The sequence below is a fragment of the Chelonoidis abingdonii genome, chromosome 4 (assembly GCF_003597395.2).
Source record: "Chelonoidis abingdonii isolate Lonesome George chromosome 4, CheloAbing_2.0, whole genome shotgun sequence".
NCBI lineage: Eukaryota > Metazoa > Chordata > Testudines > Testudinidae > Chelonoidis > Chelonoidis abingdonii.
In genome coordinates this window covers 155,933,244-155,952,654 of record NC_133772.1, presented here as the reverse complement: position 1 = coordinate 155,952,654, position 19,411 = coordinate 155,933,244, and the positions used below count along the sequence as shown (strand labels likewise).

General features: G+C 45.4%; 1 protein-coding gene across 2 annotated transcripts in view; it reads right to left on the bottom strand.

Moving 5' to 3' along the window:
- MAP4K5 (mitogen-activated protein kinase kinase kinase kinase 5) overlaps positions 1 to 18,020 on the bottom strand; it is a 96,245-nt gene extending 78,225 nt beyond the window's left edge. Inside the window, exon 1 of one of the 2 annotated variants that reach the window (XM_075065816.1) lies at positions 17,696 to 18,020. In XM_075065816.1, the coding sequence (XP_074921917.1) occupies positions 17,696 to 17,803 (108 nt within the window). In that variant the 5' untranslated portion in view covers positions 17,804 to 18,020. The remainder of the gene's footprint in view (positions 1 to 17,695) is intronic. The other variant, XM_032775697.2, reaches the window with a different exon arrangement.
- Positions 18,021 to 19,411: the final 1,391 nt, after the last annotated feature.

The following is a 19,411-nucleotide window of genomic DNA, read 5'->3' as shown; positions in this document are numbered from 1 at the left end:
ATCACAGCTACAGCTGCTCTAGTCTTTATGTTCCTAGTTTTTCTGTTCCACCATCTTCCACTCTGACACTGAAAGGAGAGGAAATGAGGGAGATCCAGGTGTCAATCTCCCATCCTCTGCTGTGGCAACAACTTCCATGTGGAGAACCCATCTGAAAAACACTTGCCTCCAAGCAACTCACCATCACATCCTTGTTTAATCTCCAACTTTGGATCAACTGCCCCACTCATCAGAACGGCTGCTTGCTTGATCTGTTCTTCACTAAATATTGCATCTTCCATGATATCTCAGTTTCCAAGTTCCTTCTCTCTGACCTCTACTATTCATCCCCTTTGCCTCTTTCACCACCTTTAATCTGTTAATACTCATGACCTTTTCTTCCACACTCTAAGTCTCCACTCTAGTTTCTCCTTTCTTGCAGACTATCCCTCGAGTCTCTCCAAGATGCATCTTTGATCTCCTTCCTATGTCACCAACATGGAGGTTTCTCATCTCCTCTCCACTTCTAATCTCCCCACCTCCTCATCCCACTGGCTCCCACTTTCACCATTTCAAACCCCTCACACTCTTTGGGCTCATTGCCCTGACAATACAGGCATGCCCTCATCTCTCCTAGCCCTCATAAAGCAGCCCCTCAACATCATTTCCCTCCCCATCTTTTACTCTTCACTGCCGAACTCACAGAATATGCCATCTACAACAACTGCCTTGAGCACCTCTCACCAGCTCCATCCTGGAGCCTCACCACTCCAATGAAACTGCTCTCAGAGCTTTTAAACAATCTCTTCTTGATCAAAGACCAAGCCCTTTATTCCATCCTCATCAGCCTCTACTCTGCTGCTTTTGACACTCTTGACAGCACCCACCTTCTTAACATCCTCCTGTCCCTTGGCTTCCATTACTCTACCCTTGCTGGTTCTCCTCTTACCTCTGTCTACCCCTCCAGGGCCTCTCTTTTTATAGGTAGCTGTCCTCTCCTCTCAACTTCTGTAGGGGTTCATCAGGGATCCACCCTCAACACCTTACTTGTCCCTAGGTATTCACAGCCCTCCAATAGCCTTACCTACCACTCCATGCCAAAGACTCACAAATCTATCTTTCCACCCCAGCCGTCTTCCTCTATCTATTCCCACAATACAGCCTGTTGTCACACATCTCTGCAATGTCAACTTGACATGTTGAAAAGACATCTGGGTCATTCTAAATCCATGAAAACAACTTCCTTCCGCGTATGCAGGAAGTACACGTACTTGTGCCAAACCAGGGTACATTCAGTACTCTAGCTGTGATCAGGTTAAAACAAAAATTGTAAAAATATTACAAGGAATTGAGGAAAAAAAGCAGAATGCAGAGACAAATCTGTGGCTCTGGATATTCTCTTATGAAGAGGACAGGAATGTACTGGGAGAGTCTTAATGGGACTCAACATGGAAGTCTGGGGGGTGGGGATCTTGAAAATTTAAGAGTCATAAAAACGGACATACTGGGTCAGACCAAAGGTCCATCCAACCCAATATCCTGTCTGCTGACAGTCGCCAATGCCAGGTGTCCCAGAGGGAGTGACCCTAACAGGTAATGATCTATGATGGCAGGAGAGAGGTCACTTGAAGATTAGGGTTGGAAGAAACCTCAGAAGGTCATCTAGTCCAACCCTCTGCTCAAAGCAGGACCAATCCCCAGACAGATTTTCACCCCAGTTCCCTAAATGCCCCCCTCAAGGATTGAATTCACAACCCTGGGTTTAGCAGGCCAATGCTCAAACCACTGAGCTATCCCTCACCCCATCTCCACCCTCTGACATACAGAGGCTAACGACACCATTCCTTACCCACAGCTCATATCTCTGAAGTAAAGCTGCTGTGCTTCCAGGGAAGTGGTGATAAGCAATTGTTGCAAGCTGGCACCATCCCCATGACCTTCTGTGGGACCACACACTGCCTGCCTTCTCTTTGACAGAGGACTTGCTTCCTGGAGCATACCTTCATCCATAGGACATGAGTGCTCTCTGCAGCGTGCCACTGGCTCTCATACCCACATCTTGATTTTCAGAACTGAATGGCAATGGCAAAGCTCCAGGACTAATCTGCGCATTCACATATGGCTAGCTAAGCATCTAGTCACTTGTATGCACAATCTTTGTTACTGCACAGGCAAGTTAAATGCATTGTTCTGGGAAACCAGACAGCTGGTTTCTTACTGAATTACTTTCATGTTAGGCAGCAAAGAGTCCTGTGGCACCTTATAGACTAACAGACGTTTTGGAGCATGAGCTTTCATGGGTGAATACCCACTTCGTCAGATGCATGTAGTGAAAAAGCAGCAAAGAGTCCTGTGGCACCTTATAGACTAACAGACATATTGGAACATGAGCTTTCGTGGGTGAATACCCACTTGGTCGGATGCATGTAGTGGAAATTTCCAGGGGCAGGGCTAGAGATAATAAGGTTAGTTCAATAGGGAGGATGAGGCCTTCTTCTAGCAGTTGAGGTGTGAAAACCAAGGGAGGAGAAACTGCTTTTGTAGTTGGCTAGCCATTCACAGTTTTTGTTTAATCCTGAGCTGATGGTGTCAAATTTGCAGATAAACTGTAGCTCAGCAGTTTCTCTTTGAAGTCTGGTCCTGAATTTTTTTCTTGCCTGCAGGCATGAGCTCACCTTAAGATCTGTATTGTGTGGCCAGGGGAGGTTGAAGTGGTCTCTGGAGAGTTGTATATTGCCATTCCTATACCAGATTTGTATCCACTTATCTTTTCCGTAGAGACTGTCCAGTTTGGCCGACGTACATAGCAGAGGGCATTCGCTGGCATATAGATGGCGTTATATTACATTGAGTGGACGTTAGCAGGTGAATGAACTGGTGATAGGATGATGGCTGATCTGGTATAGGTCCTGTGATGGTGTCGCTGTGTAGATATGTGGGCAGAGTAGTTTGCAATCGCGAGTTCTGTTGCATGGAATATGGTTCCGTGAGTTAGACTTACTATGATGTGCTGTGACCCACATAATCAGCTCAGGAATTAGCTGCTAGAAGAGAGCCCTCATCCTCCCATGATTGAACTAACCTTGTTATCTCAATAAGCTAGTTCTAAGGTTAGTTCAATCACGAGAGAGATGAGGCCTCCTTCTAGCAGCTAATCCTGAGCTTATATGTGGGGCACACATCACAAGTAAGAATCTAACTCAGGCGAACCAATCACAGCAACAAACCTCAGAATGCCCAACCTACTTCTGCCACACTATCTACACCAGCGACACATCACAGAACCTCAACCAGATCAGCACACCCACCACCACAGTTCATCACACTGCACGGTTCACAATAGTAATAATACGCCATCATATGCCAAGCAATGCCCACTTGATATGTACGATCGGCCAAATGGACATCTCCGGAAAGGATAAATGGACACAAATTCAGTATTAGGAAGGCAATATACAAAAACCTCCAGAGACCACATTCAACCTCCACGGCCACACCAAATAACAGACATCTTAAACGTACCATCCTGCCCAGCAAAAAAAAACTTCAGGCAGACTTACAAGAGAAGTGCTGAGCTTCAGTTCATCTGCCAAATTGAACACCATACAGCTCAGGAACTGAACAAAAGACTATGAATGGCTAGCCAACTACAAAACAGTCTTTCTCCTCCCTGGTACACACCTCAACTGCGTAGAAGAGCGGGCCTCATCCTCCCTGATTGAAATAACCTTGTTATACTCTAGCCTCTTCTTTTTGCATATAATATACACACCTGCCCTGGAAATTCTCCACTACATGCACATCGCACGACAGTGAGTGTATCACCATGAAAGCTCATGCTCCAAAATGTCTGTTAGTCTATAAGGTGCCACAGGACTCTTTGCTGTTTTTACAGATCCAGACTAACACGGCTACCCCTCTGATACTTTCAGGTTAGGCAAAATCCTCAAGAGCAAATTCAGAGAAACATAGTATCTTCCTCTGGCCTGCAGGAGAAGTAAAAAGAGAGAATCTGTCATAAAGGTGAGTGGTTCCTTGCTTGCCTGATTCTATAGTAGGCCTGTGAGAAATGAAGGTGGGAAATCAGTTTTCAAAAGAATCATAGATCTCAAAGGCAAGAGAAGTGCCCCAGGATTGTCAGAATCGCCAGACAGGAACAGATTCAAGGGCCACCAAGTCCAATAACCTCTCTCCAACAGTGGCCAGTATCAGACCCTTCTGAGCAGGGCCGCCGGGGGGAGGGAGGGGCAAGTGGGGCAATTTGCCCCAGGCCACGGGCCCTGCAGGGGCCCCCACGAGGGTTTTTTGGGGCCTCTTGAGCAGGGTCCTTCACTCGCTCCGAGGGCTCCGGAAAACTCTCGTGGGGTCCGGGGCCCTGGAGCTTCTTCCACTCCGGGTCTTTGGTGGTAGGGGGTCCTTCCGCCCCGGGGCGGAATGACCTCCACTGCCGAATTACTGCCGAAGCAGGACCTGCCGCTGAAGTACTGGGTCCCACTTCGGATGTAATTCAGTGGCAGGGGAACCCTGCCACGGGTCTTTGGGGCACTTCGGTGGCGGGTCCCGGAGCGGAAGGACCCCCTGCCACTGAATTACCACTGAAGCGGGGGGCCCCCCGACGAAGACCCCAGGATCCCTGAATCCTCTGGATGGCCCTGCTTCTGAGAAAGGTGTAAGAACTCTGCAGTAATAATCTGCCCCTCATATTAGGCCTCACCCTGATCTCTAATAGTTATAGATTGCCTGAAATCCTGGAACATGCGCTTTAATAGTTCTTCCAATTTTTTTGGATGTACAACAACAACTCTAGATATTCTTGATACCCAGACAAATCCATCTGTCAGTTTTAGAAACTTCTCTTCTGTGAGGAGGAGGGGTAGGAAACTGGAAAACTAACAGTTAAACTGTGAAGCAGGAGCACAGGACATGCTACTATTAATATCTGCCGAGAAGGTGCCAGAACACCAGCAACGTTGCCTCCTTAGTGGGTGAACCTACCCCAAAAGTCAAACCACAGGTTGGTGGGTAGTAGTTGAGAGAATGCAACTTGTAACTAGAACCTCTTCACAAAATTCAGTTTGTAAGTGGGGAGAATTTATTCTCCCTGAGTGAGCTTACAGCAGTGCTGTGCACTGGAAAAATGGGGGCTGCTTTATTTTACATGGTTTTGTACCACACAAGGAAAGTACGTTCTTTAGAGAAATCAGGTTCTCCGAAGGAGTTTTTCGTCTTTGTTAAAGGATTTGCAACCAAAGGTTAAAATGTAACTTACACCCTGTAGCCAGGCTTGGAGCCACTTTCTGACCTCCCCAGCTGCTCACCCAAGCAAGACTCTGCAAAGAAAATATACAACCTCTCTTCTCACCAAGGAGCAAATCCAGAGGCCAGTTCTAAGCCAGACACACGGTGGGGGGGGNTCCCCCATCCGTATGGTCCCTCCCACCCCAACTCATCCACTCCCTCACATCAATCCCCCTATCGTCTCCTCTAATCCCAAACCCCACAAACCCTGTGGTGGAGGTTGGGGGAGGGCGTGCACTGGTCTTGGTCTGTGCATGAAATTCCGGTGTCCCACAGGAGTTTGTCTGCCCTGCCTACATTACACTAAGATGGCAACCCAGCAATGGAACACACACTCGTTTCTGAGGGTCAGAAACTAGGTTAAGTCTGATACTGGGAGCTAAGACCCTGGGTCAGTAGTGGTGGGGGGGGGGGGGGGAGACACACACGACTATAGACCACAGAGTGGCTTCGCAGCTCCTCTGCACAGGTTGCTCAAGATCAGTACCTGAAGCAGCCTCTGAAGGCAGACCCTTATTCTGGTCCCACCCTACCCGCAATCCTATTGCCATTCAGGAATCCTCAGAAGTGTGCAGCATACTGCAAAGGAGGTGCATGTACCACCTGTCTGTGCAAGGAGTCCCTGTATTCCACCTCCCTATCCCTGAGCAACAAAATCATATGGGTTCCACTCCCATGGAGCCTCTTTACCAGCAGAGCATGGGGACGGATGTGCAAACTGAGCATGTCTAGAACAGATGCTGAACAGCCATTTTTGTCTGCCACATAGGGAAGATCTAAGAATGGATTAACATGAGAAGTGGAAATAGACGTGGATGGCTATGAAAATGATCCTATGATCCTGCAAAAGATTAACGCAAATCCTGCTGGATGGGTGCACCTATCAGAATAGAGCTCTGCCAGACAGAAGAAACTGCACTTCCCATTCTGAATCCTTACAACACTGCATTCATGAGTCGGCTCAGATCACATGGGCATAGGTGAGGCACACTTGAAACTAATCCCAGCGACTAAGAGAGACACCTAACAGCAATTTCTAGTCTTCAGGGTTCTTTCCTTTTCACAGACAGAAATACCCAGATGCAATTGTTCACTCTGTAATTTTCCAGCTGGATTTCTAAGACAGAGAGCAGTACCAGGCTCTTTAGTGAAAAGCACAGAGCCTTTCAGAAAACTTTCCCTAAACAGACACATGTCAGATTCTACACACTAAAGAGGTTGGTCTCTCACAACTGTAGTTATTACTTCTTTTCAAGAATAATAAGCCTAACTGAAAATAGAGTCATAGGGGGAAATAAATATACTTCTACCTCCTTTTTCACTCTGCATTATCCTAGTATTTAGGCGCCAGTCAGACTGTGGGACCACACTGCAAGGTGTTACAAACAGATAATGACAGCCCCTGCCCAAAAACTTCATACCTACACACTCTTTCCTCTAAACCAGAGACGATGCATAACTGTTGATGGGGTGGGGGGGACAATTTAAAAGTTCTGGTGGTATGCAGCGGGGCTCAGGGAAGGACATATAAACCCTGGCAGAAATCTGTGGCTGCATGTGACCCTGCATGCCCCCCCCCCGCCCAACTTGCTCTAAACATTAAGATCTGCAAGTACAAAACAGAAGTTCTGTTTCACAACTGACATGCTCACTCCACCTGCTTTTTGTCTGGTGGGGGTCTGGGGGGGGTGAGATAAGGCCCTAAATACTTACAGCTAGCGAGGATCTGAACTTCTATCACTTAAAAAAGATTTGTATTCAGCGTAAAGGGCTATAAGCACCAAATAGAAGAACCTGAATCTAAACGGTAAGCTCTGTGGGGCAGGGTCTGTCATCTTCGTACAGGTCTGTACAGCACGTAATACAATAGCTAGATCTACACAGCTCATAGCAGGAAGCCTCCCAGCCCAGGCTGACAGACTGGGGTTCGCGCTACCACACTAAAAACAGCAGTGCAGACATTTCAGCTTCGGCTCTAAAGCCAAAGGGGAGGGGGTAGGTTTCAGAGCCCAAGCTCCAGCCCGTGCCGCAGCTTCAAAGCACTGTCTATGCAACTATTTTTAGAGTGCTAGCTGGAGCCTCAGAGGCCCAAGTCTGTTGAGCCAGGCTGCGAGGCTCACTGCTGTGAGCTATGTAGACATACCCAAAGAGGTCCAATCCCCCAACCGGGGCCTCCATGCACTACTCTAGTGCAAATAAATAATACTTAAATGTACAAGCAGCCAGTTCAAGTGCAAAAGTACATTTCTTAGTGTGAAAATCTGGGTATGAACTGAGGGAGAAAAAGTACCCTTTCTATCCACCCACAAGACAAAACACTGCTATTAAAAAAATCATGTTTTAAACAAATAAAAAAAACAACCACCAAAATTTCCTACTTGTATTAAGCCTCTTTAGATTCTGTTAGAGAAATTTACTAATCCATTTCCTTTTCACTATTGATGCTGTTGGTTTCCTTTTTTGAATTTTGGGACAATGAAAATAGCCTAGTTGGTTTTGCTTTCTGATTCCCCTGCAAGGCTTTCATTGCAAACAAAAAACTTCTTCCTATGCCTTCCCCTCCCCCAAACCACTCATTCCTACCCCCAGAATAAACACATTATGGAAAAGTTTCTATTCATCTTGTTTTGTGAAAGTTCATTTACTCAAAATGTAAAAAAGTTGGATTAACTTTGATCTGAATGCCCCTTTACCAATTAAAACTAAAGAACTGGTCTTGTGTCTTTTACACAAGACACATGGATTCAGGGGCAGCTCTAGCTTTTGCACCACCCCAAGCACTGCAGGCAGGTTGCCTTTGGCCACATGCCTGCAGGAGGTCCCCGGTCCCACGGATTTGGCGGCATGCTTGCGGGACATCCCCGGTCCCGGATTCAGCGTACCCACCGCCAAATTGCCACCAAATCCACGAGACTGGGGACCTCCTGCAGGCATGCCACCGAAAGCTGCCTGACTCCCGCCCTCGCAGGGACCAGCAGGGTGCCCCCGGCGACTTGCCGCACCAGGCACGCACTTGGAGTGCTGGTGCCTGGAGCTGCCGCTGCATGGATTCCACTCATTTAAATTCTCTTACAGGTTCTATGTGCCTCCCTAACCCAAACACATACCGGTACTTACAACAGATGTTTTACTCTGGCTCACATGAACCCATTTATATAATAAAGTACTGAGCTGTTTTTTTAAATAAAAGTTATTACCCTATAACTGCAGTTTTCTTTGTGCTGTCAGTGCAGATCCACGCTTGGTATGCACGCACACTTGGCTTCCAAAACGGAACTTTTGAGAAAACTCTTGACCCTTGAGGCTACACACTCACTCCCTTAAGGTACCAGATTCCCAGGCTCACCGATAAGGACCGATGACCCCAGGTTTCCTTATCACAATCTCAGAGAGACTCTGAAGTAGCAGGGCTGACAATTCATAGATTCCAAGGCCAAGAGGGACCATTATGATCATCGAGCCTGCCCTCCTGGATAATACAGGTCAGAGTTTCCCAAAATAATTCCTAGAGCTGATCTTTTAGAAAAACAGCCAATCTTGACTCAAAATTTATAAGTGACAGAGAATCCACCACACACCTTAATAAATTGTTCTATGACCAATTACTCTCACTGGCAAAAATGTTCGCCTTATTTCTAGTCTAAATTTGTCTAGCTTCAACTTCCAGCCATTGGTTCATGTTATATCTTTCTCTGCCCATTATTAAATATTTGTTCCTCATGTAGATACTCTCAGACCGTAATAAAATCAGCTTAATCTTCTCTTTGTTAAGCTAAATAGATTGAGCTCCTTCAGTCTATCACTATAAGGCATGTTTTCTAATCCTTTAATCATTCGCGTGGCTCTTCTCTGACCCCCTCTCCAGTTTACCAACATCCTTCTTGAATTGTGGGCACCAGAACTGGACACGGTATTCCAGCAGCGGTCGCATCAGTGCCAAATACAGAGGTAACATAACCTCTCTACTTCTACTAAAGACTCCCGCTTATGTGTCCCAGGATCACATTAGCTCTTCAGCTCATTTTGCCACCGCATCACACTGGGCGCTCACGTTCATCTGCCTGTCCACCCTGATCCTTAAATCTTTTTCAGTCACCGTTTCCCAGAATAGAGCCCCCCAGCCTGTAAATATGGCCTCCAGTCTTTGTTCCTAGATGTAAACATTTACATTTAGCTGTATTAAAACTAATATTGTTTGCTTGCTCCAGTTTGCTAAGTTTACCAGATCACTCTGAGTCAGGAACCTGTCCTCTTCAATATTTAACAATCCCCCAATTTTTGTGGCATCTGTAAACTTTGTCAGTGACAATTTTATGTTTTCTTCCAGGTCATTGACAAAAATGTTAAATAGTATAGGGCCAAGAAATAATTCCTGCAGGACCACAGTGGCAACACACCTGTTTGATGACAACGTCCCATTTACGATTACATTGAGACCTATCAGTTAGCCAGTTTTTAATCCATTTAATGTGTGCTATGTTATTTTATATTGTTCTAGTGCTTTAATCAAATACAGATTTACCCTGATGACCTACTCTAAGAACAGCTGTTATCTTATAAGTAACACCTTTTTCTTCAAGAATCATCAGCATATATCCCCAGACCTTGGGAGATAAATTAACAGTAACAAAGTCAAAGAACGGGAGCTACAATATTAAAATGAAAAAGGCAGGTCTACTCTTGCGAACTGGGATCAGCTCTGGAAGCCAAGATAAAGTACTAATCTTGCATAAACAGATCAACTGTGCTCCAAATGGTAGCTTTACAGCTCTCAGCAACAGCAACGTTTGAGTTATTCTGAGCTACTTGGGACCCATGCGTTTCAACATCTTCAAGTAGAGATATTCCTGCAAGGTCATAACCACTTGAAAACCAAGCTTTGTTTCTACACTTTCATAATTCCCCTTACTTCCCGCTTGGCAGCCTCTGGAAGCAGATCCAGGAAGTGGAGGATTTTGCCCCACAAGAAGTGGTGTCAGGCTATTAGGGCTTGATGATTTGCTATTTGCAGATGACTACAACTTCTGTCCCAATAAACTGCATCTGGTTCTCACCAGGCCCTGGTTCTTGTGGGGGACTTCAATCACCCTGATATCTGCTGGGAGAGCAATACAGTAGTGCACAGACAATCCAGGAAGTTTTTGGAGAGTATTGGGGACAACTTCCTGGTGCAAGTGCTGGAGGAACCAAATATGGGCCAGGCTCCTCTCAAACTGCTGCTCCCAAACAGGGAAAAATTGGTAGAGTAAGTATAAGTGGGTGACAACCTGGGCAGCAGTGACCATGAGATGGTCAAGTTCAGGATCCAGACAAAAGGAAGAAAGGAGAGCAGCAGAATCCGGATGCTGGACTTTCAGAAAAGCAGACTGACTTCCTCAGGGAACTGATGAGCAGGATCCCCGGGAGGCTAATTTGAGGAGAAAAGGAGTCCCAGAGAGCTGACTGTATTTTAAAGAAGCCTTATTGAGGGTGCAGGAACAAACTCAATGTGCAGAAAGAATAGCAAATATGGCAGGCGACCAGCTTGGCTTAACAGTGAAATCTTTGGTGAGCTTAAACACAAAAAAGAAGCTTATAAGAAGTGGAAATTTGGACGGATGACTAGGGAGAAGTATAAAAATACTGATCGATCGTACAAGGGTGTAATCAGGAAGGTCAAAAGACAACTGGAATTGCAGCTAGCAAGGGATGTGAAGGGTAACAAGAAGGGTTTCTACAGGTATGTTAGCAACAAGAAGGTGGCCAGGGAAAGTGTGGGCCCCTTACTGAATGGGGGAAGCAAATTAGTGACAGATGATGTGGAAAAAGCTGAAGTACTCAATGATTTTTTTGCCTCAGTCTTCACAGACACAGTTAGCTCCCAGACTGCTGCACTGGGCAGCACAATATGAGGAGGAGGTGAGCAGCCCTCAGTGGTGAAAGAACAGGTTAAGGACTATTTAGAAAAGCTGGACATGCACAAGGCCATGGGGCTGGATCTAATGTATCCGAGGGTGCTGATGGAGTTTGCTGACATGATTGAAGAGTCATTGGCCATTATCTCTGAAAACTCATGGCGACTGGGGGGGGGGGGGTGACGGACAATTGGAAAAAGGTAAATATAGTGCCCATCTTTATAAAAGGGAAGAAGGAGAATCTGGGGAATTACAGACGAGTCAGCCTCACCTCAGTCCCTGGAAAAATCATGGAGCAGGTCCTCAAGGAAACCATTTTGAAGCACTCGGAGGAGAGGAAGGTGATCAGGAACAGTCAACATGGATTGCCCAAGGGCAAATCATGCCTGACCAACCTGACTACCTTCTATGATGAGATAACTGGCTCTGTGGATACGGGGAAAGCAGTGGACATGATATATCTTGAATTTAGCAAAGCTTTTGATACCGTCTCCCATAGGATTCATGCTGGCAAGTTAAAAAAGTATGGATTGGATGAATGGATTATAAGACAGATGGAAAGCTAGCTAGATCATCGAGCTCAATGGCTCGCGATCAATGGCTCAATGTCTAGTTGACAGCCGGTATCAAGCAGAGTGCCCCAAGGGTCAGTCCTGGGGCTGGTGGTTTTGTTCAACATCTTCATTAATGATCTGGATGATGAGATGCACTTCACCCTCAACAAGTTTGCAGATGACACTAAGCTGGGGGGAGAGGTAGATACGATGGAGGGGAGGGATAAGGTCCAGAGTGACCTAGACAAATTGGAGGATTGGGCTAAAATAAATCTGATGAGGTTCAACAAGGACAAGTGCAGAGTCCTACACTAAAGATGGAAGAATCCTATGCACTGCTACAAGCTGGGGACCGAATGGCTAAGAGGCAGTTCTGCAGAAAAAGACCTGGGGGGTTACAGTGGACAAGAAGCTGGATATGAGTCAACAGTGTGCCCTTGTTGCCAAGAAGGCTAATGGCATATTGGGCTGCATTAGCAGGAGCACTGCCAGCAGATTGAGGGAAGTGATTATTCCCCTCTATTCGGCACTGGTGAGGCTGCATCTGGAGTACTGCGTTCAGTTTTGGGCTCCCCACTACATCAGAGGGCAACAAAAATTATTAGGGGGCTGGGGCACATGACTTATGAGGAGAGACTGAGGGAACTGTGCTTATTTAGTCTGCAAAAGGGAAGAGTGAGGGGGCATTTGGTAACAGCCTTCAACTACCTGGAGGGGGGTTCCAAAGAGGATGGAGCTAGGCTGCTTTCAGTGGTAGCAGGTGTAATGGTCTCAAGCTGCAGTGGGGAAGGTCTATGTTGGATATTAGGAAAAAACTATTACACTAGGAGGGTGGTGAAGCACTAGAATGGGTTACCTAGGGAGGTGGTGGAATCTCCATCCTTAGAAGTTTTTAAGGCCCGGACTGACAAAGCCCTGGCTGAGATGATTTAGTTGTGGTTGGTCCTGCTTTGAGGGGTTGGACTAGATGACCTCCTGAGGTCTCTTCCGACCCTAATCTATGATCTTCTGGTTTTTGTCAAGCAGATGTGCAAATTTTCCATGGGCCAGCCTTGAATCAGATACCACTAAGGAATGTGGATGGGAATGTTGGAAGAAATAATGAAAACTAGTCTGAGGGACTTGGTTAAGCCTGTCTGCATCCCAGATTTGGTTGCAGTTTTTTTTTCCTCTGCCCTCCTCTGCTCTGAATGATTGATCAACGCTGATAGGCTGAAGATGACCCACCATTGTTTGGAAGTTCCTTCTACTGTGGAAGACGCCTTAGAGATGGCCATGTGCTGAAGTCCTCTAGGTCCAAAGAACAATTAATGTTTCTCCACCACTGCTGCATACCTCATCCCTGACTTGCACCTATCATATCTAAGAACTGATGCAGTTTCCATGCCTATTCAGTCCTTAGGTTTTTTCCTGTGAAGGGCGCCACTGCAATGGAGATACTGTGATTTGAAAGCCTGCCTAGTGGGAAAGTAACTAAGACCACAAAATCCTTTCACACAAAGTAAAATATTGGAGACCTGTGTTTTATCTGCAACAGTAGCCAAAAATCAAAGAATGATGAAAAAAGAAGTTCCATAAACCAAGAAGAGATTAGAGCCACGGCCCTTTTTAAAAAAATGAAATTATTGTGATGTGTGACTGAGGTAAAGCAATCAACATTATCATTTGTTGCAAAATATCCTGAAGACACTACACATTTTTCAAGCCTGTTCTGTATGCCGAAGGATGCTTTACAAATCAATATTACCCATCTCTGCACAATGATGCTTAAGCACTGCAATATGTAATTAAATGACAATTGTATGGAGTATTTGTAAAAACTCCATTTCAACCTTTAAAAAAATAAAAATAAAAAACATACGAGATTTAACGAATGCAATACACAAGAGAAACTAATGTGTTTTTAAAGTCAAGATGTACCCCAAGTAGCCAATAAGTCCAAGAGTCACAGGAAAAGACAATGCAGGAGAGGAAAAGGAGTGTCCGATACCTCAGATGTGGTTTATTCTGTACTTCGAGTTTTTGGTAAACACAGTTCAGGCAGGAATCTCCAACTGCTGGGATTCTAACAGCTGCGTATTTGAGTTGTTAGAATGTACAAATACAAACTTGCTGCAGGCTTTATGACTGAAGTACCCCATCTCATGATGTAAAGATGCATCATGATTGCTTACTGAGACTGCTTCCTTTATCTCCTTTCTTCAGTCAGGACTCTGTGCCTTCTATCAAGCTCTGCACCCCTATTCCAAACATCCCCTTTCCTCTTTCAAATCCCACCCCCAATCAGAAATCACAACCCCATTGTCCTAAATGGCAAGCAAACAACCAAAACAGTCCCTGTCCCAGATTGCTCACAAGCTGGGATTCAGACAAAACTCAACAGTTGAACACACACAAATCTGAAGGAAAGGGGAGAAAATGGGAGGACAGCTACTAGAGAAAGGTGCATATGTATAAATTAATCCTAAGAGTGGCCTCAGTAGTCACAAGTGATTACAAGTTAAACCAAGGCCAGGCATTAAACCCTCATCTTCAAGCAATCCCTCCCCACTCTCAGTAATTCCCACACACCCTGACTCTTCTGATCTGTTGTTCTGGGTCGCATTTAAATTGCAAGGTCTGTAGGCCAAGAACTCTGCCTTGGTGAGGTTCTTAAAGTACCTTGTTAACTGACAACCCAATGTGATTTTTTGTGAAATTATCAGTGTCCCTTCACAAACATCAAGCTGAGAAGCAGAACTTAAAGCAGAGGCTTTTAAGATTTGAAGCAGACCTGTCTCATTTACCCTCCTGCAGAACAATCAGATACCGCCCAGGTACAAACCCAGGTTTCTCCTAATCCGCATGCAGAGACATTTATTTTGCTTATGTCAATGCAATTAGTAAGTGCAATCAGTGCAGCATAAGAAAACCCTCTCCCCTCAAGAGTTACAAGTGTCACACAATTCATGCCAGCACGGGGAGGAATTTGAATTCAGATCTTTTACACAGCATCATATTGTGTTATTGCTACATTACTGAGACATGCTCCTTGCAAATCTTTCAGTTTGAAAAAAAAATGTTTGAAAAAGTTAAAGATCTCAAATTTGTAACAGAATATATATTTAAACTTGAAATTACTTCACTCCCTAAAACACTGCATTGAACACAAGGCACACACACACTCCGTTATTCCACTATGGACCTCAAACATCAGCAGAACATCTCCACAGATATCTTCATGTTAAAATGTCATAGCTATATGCACACCCCTAAGACATCAGTTTCCATTCCTATGGCCACCATTAAAATCCATATTAATGTTTTATTCGATTTCAATTAAAGAATAAAATGTATAACCTCCTTTATGCCTTCTTTACTATCATTTTTATTCTGTATTAATTAGTAGAGATTTCCAAAGGACTATAGTGATATAGGTGTTTACCTGTGCTGGAATTTGGCCAGGATACTGGGGTTATTACTTTCTGTACCTAAATTCTATCTGTAGTTTCCACTGGATTTTTTTTTCCAGTCTCTTGTCTTAAAATATTGGATAGCACGCAGCACTGCGGCCCAAGAGCTTCTGTGTTCACCAGAGATAAATGCAGCCTTTGTATTCCCGATCTACTCCACAGGGTACTAGGAGGCCTGATTCACGTTTATACAATGCTTTGAGATCCTCATATGGAAGATACTATGGAAGTACTGCAAGGTGGGTAAATTGGAATTTTGCCAGGAAAGCAGAACTAACATCCATCCCTACTTTTCTGAACAGCATTATGGGAACTTTAACAGGTTTGCAGCATGCAAATGATTTGACAACAACAATGGAGGATGGAGGCACCAAGGATAAGACACCACCATACTTTTCAATGCCACTGAATATCCCAGCCTCATTATTCTAACCTCTTTTCAAAGTTAGCATGTAGGATATCCTTTATAAAGAACTGTATTAAGGGAAGTTTAAAATGTCATTAACATTCAGTAAACAGTGCTATGTTTTATGCAAGCATTAATGAACAAGCAGATACATCCCTAATATAGATTAGGCAATTGATGCATTGATATTTTACTGAAAAGGGCACTTCCAAGGTTGGCAGGCCCAAATTTGGATCTGTGCATACACACTGCAAACAGATATGAAAATCACTTATTTATAGGCATTCCTCCTCCACCCTGAAATGCATTCTGGAATCGAAAAATATCAAATCAGTGCCAAAACTCAGCACTCATGAGCAACCCTACAATAAACCATTGTGCACTATGTGGTGAAGAGAGAGGGGGAAAAAATCACTAACGAAACAGATTTCAATTTTAAGCTTCCAAGTAACAGTTCTGAACAGCAACGTGGGTAGGGTGGAGGATGCAAAATAATCCCTTAAATGTACTGCTACAATCTAATGGTGAACACAAATATTTGCTTAAGCCCTCCATCATCTGCCAAAAAAGACTAATTGTGCTAGAAGTTGCTGAGTGCCCAAATTTGTGCACCACCACAAATCATTTTATTTTCTTCTTTTCTAGGTTCATAATGCAGATCTCCCTACAATTAGCGTCTCTCTGTTTATAGGGGGTCTTTCATAAAGGAACAGAGTAAAAACCAATGGTCCAGGAATAATGTAGTATCTGAAGCTATTTTTAACTCATGGATTTCAAACATTACGGAGAGGTTTTGATTTTATTCCTGTTTGGGATCTTTGCATGGGAAGCTGATAAACTTTTTTCAAGTTCCTGAAAAATTTAAAAGATCAACACTTGTTTAAGATGGATTTCATTTTAGATCTGTTAAGCTGAACTGGCCTTTTCAGATGCTTAGAGAAAAATTCACTAGCAAATGTACTTAGTGGTCCCTTGTAAAGCTCTCTGGAAAATACCTGTTTTTAGTATTTATGATTGTTAAATATTCCTGAGGTAGTGACTGTGTAGTACAGTGAAGAATGCACTAGAAACACTTTCCCATAGCCAACCTCCTACTTCAGCAACCACGTCAGGAGTGCCACCAAAATTAACCTGTACAGTTTTATTTGATCTCAGTTAAAGACATCTCTAGTAGGGGTCAATTTTTGTTGGCCCCTCATATAATGGCTTAAGATAGGTTTCACTGTATGTTGTATTGTTCCAATTCCACTTCTGAGTTAAATGCATTCTACAGCATTCCAAAGTAAAACACTTCAGCCTCATTTCCCAAGAGTTAAGAGCCCCAGTTTGCCAACAAAGCTAAAAATCTTAAGCACTATTTGCAAGATGTCCAACCCTGCAAGTTGTTAAGCATCCTCAATGCTCACTGGCTTCGCAGAAGGTCATCAGTACCTCACCAGGTAATGGTCTAGGAATGGAAGTGTAATATGCATAGCTTTTATTTGACATGGTTGTGTTTACAGTGTTTCCCGCGTCAGTGTGGTCAGGGCCTAACTAACTCTATAGTGGTCTGAAACTCCGTATGACTTTCTGAACAGCTAGCTTAATCTGCTTCTGCCTCTGAAACCTATTATTAACTCAGGGATAAATTTGCACCCTTTTAATCAGGTACTATAAATGACACATTCTCAAAAGTAATTCAGTGAACAAATAACCCTCCCCTCCCGTTAAAAGGATCAATAAACACTGAAGGTAGCAGGTGATGTATCCATCAGTTCAGACCCTTTGCAGCATCAGGACCAGAGAGATGATATTTTGTCCCATCCACCCCAAGTGTCAAAGAACTTTTTTATTTAAAAAGAGAACATGGAGGTACATGCACGAGGGTTGCAGGGGAATCTCAGCCTGCCAACACTGTGCAAGGGATCTGAACAGGCCAGGACTTTTAGGAAGTCACCATCTCCCACTTCCAGCACTAGTGGTCCCTTTGTGCTCTGAAGTTTGGCCACAAAATGAAAAGGGCTAATAAGTGATTTCTAAAAATAAAAGCTGATTAGCATTAATATTTACAGGGTCACAAAACAGGGAGTAGGGGTGCAGACAGAGTCAAGGGTGTAAGTGTATTATTCTCACCTTATAGACATCTCCATATGTGCCACTACCCACCCTCTGGATGAGCTCATAGTCCTGCTGTGGATTCCGCCTCATGATATCCCCACTCAGCCGAGCCACAGGGTCCATCCTCAGTCAATACAGCCCCAGGGAGGGGGCAAACAGGAACCCTATGCAGTTGCTTCTCCTTTCACCACCCTTGGGAGTCCACTCCCAGGAGGATAGATGCTCTAGGTGTCTAACGAGGGGATCTGTTCTTTGCACACATGGCTTCTGCTCCCACCTTTTTGCCTAAGACACAAAACAAAACGACTTATTAGGCTTTGGTTTCAGTTAGGCTTTGTGTTGCTGGTTGCCAGGAGACTGGGGAAGGGGACTCGGATCTCAAAAAAAGAGAAGCCTCCACCCACAAGTGCTTCTGTGCTGCACTAGAAGGAAGGGGCTCAGCTTCTGTTACAGCTTGGTTGACAACAGTAGTGGAGGCGGGACTGCTATAACAGCTGAGCGAACACTGTGCTGGGGCTAGGAAACAGCAGCTACTTTCCCAAACTCTTCCCATCTCTGGTTCAAAGGCAGAGGCAAAGGAGAGGCAGTTCCCTGTCTGGATGCTCTCCACAGCACAGGGCAGCTATGTGCTGTTGATATTACAAGGACCCCCTCAAAAATAATGCTAACTTGCCTGCCATAGGCCCAGAAATAGATGTTTTAGCAGAGAAAGAGCTGGGGTGATAGAGCATCTATTCAGGTCTTCCATTTAAACAAAAAATGCTCTCTCATAAACATAACCAAGGAGACAGGCAACAGCACCTGGAGGCACACTTATGTAAGTGCTCTTGCTGCAAGCATTTATACTTTGGTTCTGGGCAAATAAACTGAGTATTGACAGAACACCACAGAGCTCAGTGTGTCATTTGCAGGGTGGGGATGGAGCCCCTGAGTGGTGGGGAAGGAGATCAGGGCCCCTTCTCACCCAGCAAGGCCTTGTTTGGTACCCAACACTTGTGGGGCTATTCCAAAGGCAGAATCTTTATTCTTCAGGAGAACTGTTGTGGGCCCCAGGGTCAGTCACCTCGGGCAGTGATGCTGGAGAAGGGTGACTCGACAAGAGGAAGGGGAGTCTTCCCTCACCACTCACATGTGATTGGGGGGCTGGATTTAACAAGGGGCTGGTCTTGAGAGCCAGTGACAGCTTCCCCCACCCCTTTCTTCAGCCCAGAAAAACCATCCCACCCGAGGCACATTGCTGATGCCAGGATCCCCCACCTCACCTGTTCCCTATCATCAACCTTCACAGGCCCCTCCACACTCCATGGACCCAGGCAATGCCCCCCATCGTTATCCCAGAGCCCCCTCCATCACATGAGGGTGGGTTCTGCCCTCCACTTTACCCCAAGAACCCCCTCCCCACCTCACAGCTCTGGTCACTACCACCTATCACTAGCGCCCCACCACATGGGACTAATCACTACCCCACATCACTGCCGCCCGGACCCTCCCCACCACGCGGGGCAGGTCGCTGCCCTCCCCCCCAACCACAAACCCTTCCTCCGGACTGGTGACTGCGCCCCCTCCAAAACCCGTCGCTGCCTCCCCCCCGTCCGGTCGCTGCGCCCCCCCGAACCCTTCCCCCCCAGTCCGGTCGCTGCCTCCCGCCGGCACCCTCCCCACTGCAGGCGGCTGGTCGCTGCGCCACCCCCGGGACCCTCCCCACTGCACGGGGCCGGTCGTTGCGCCCCC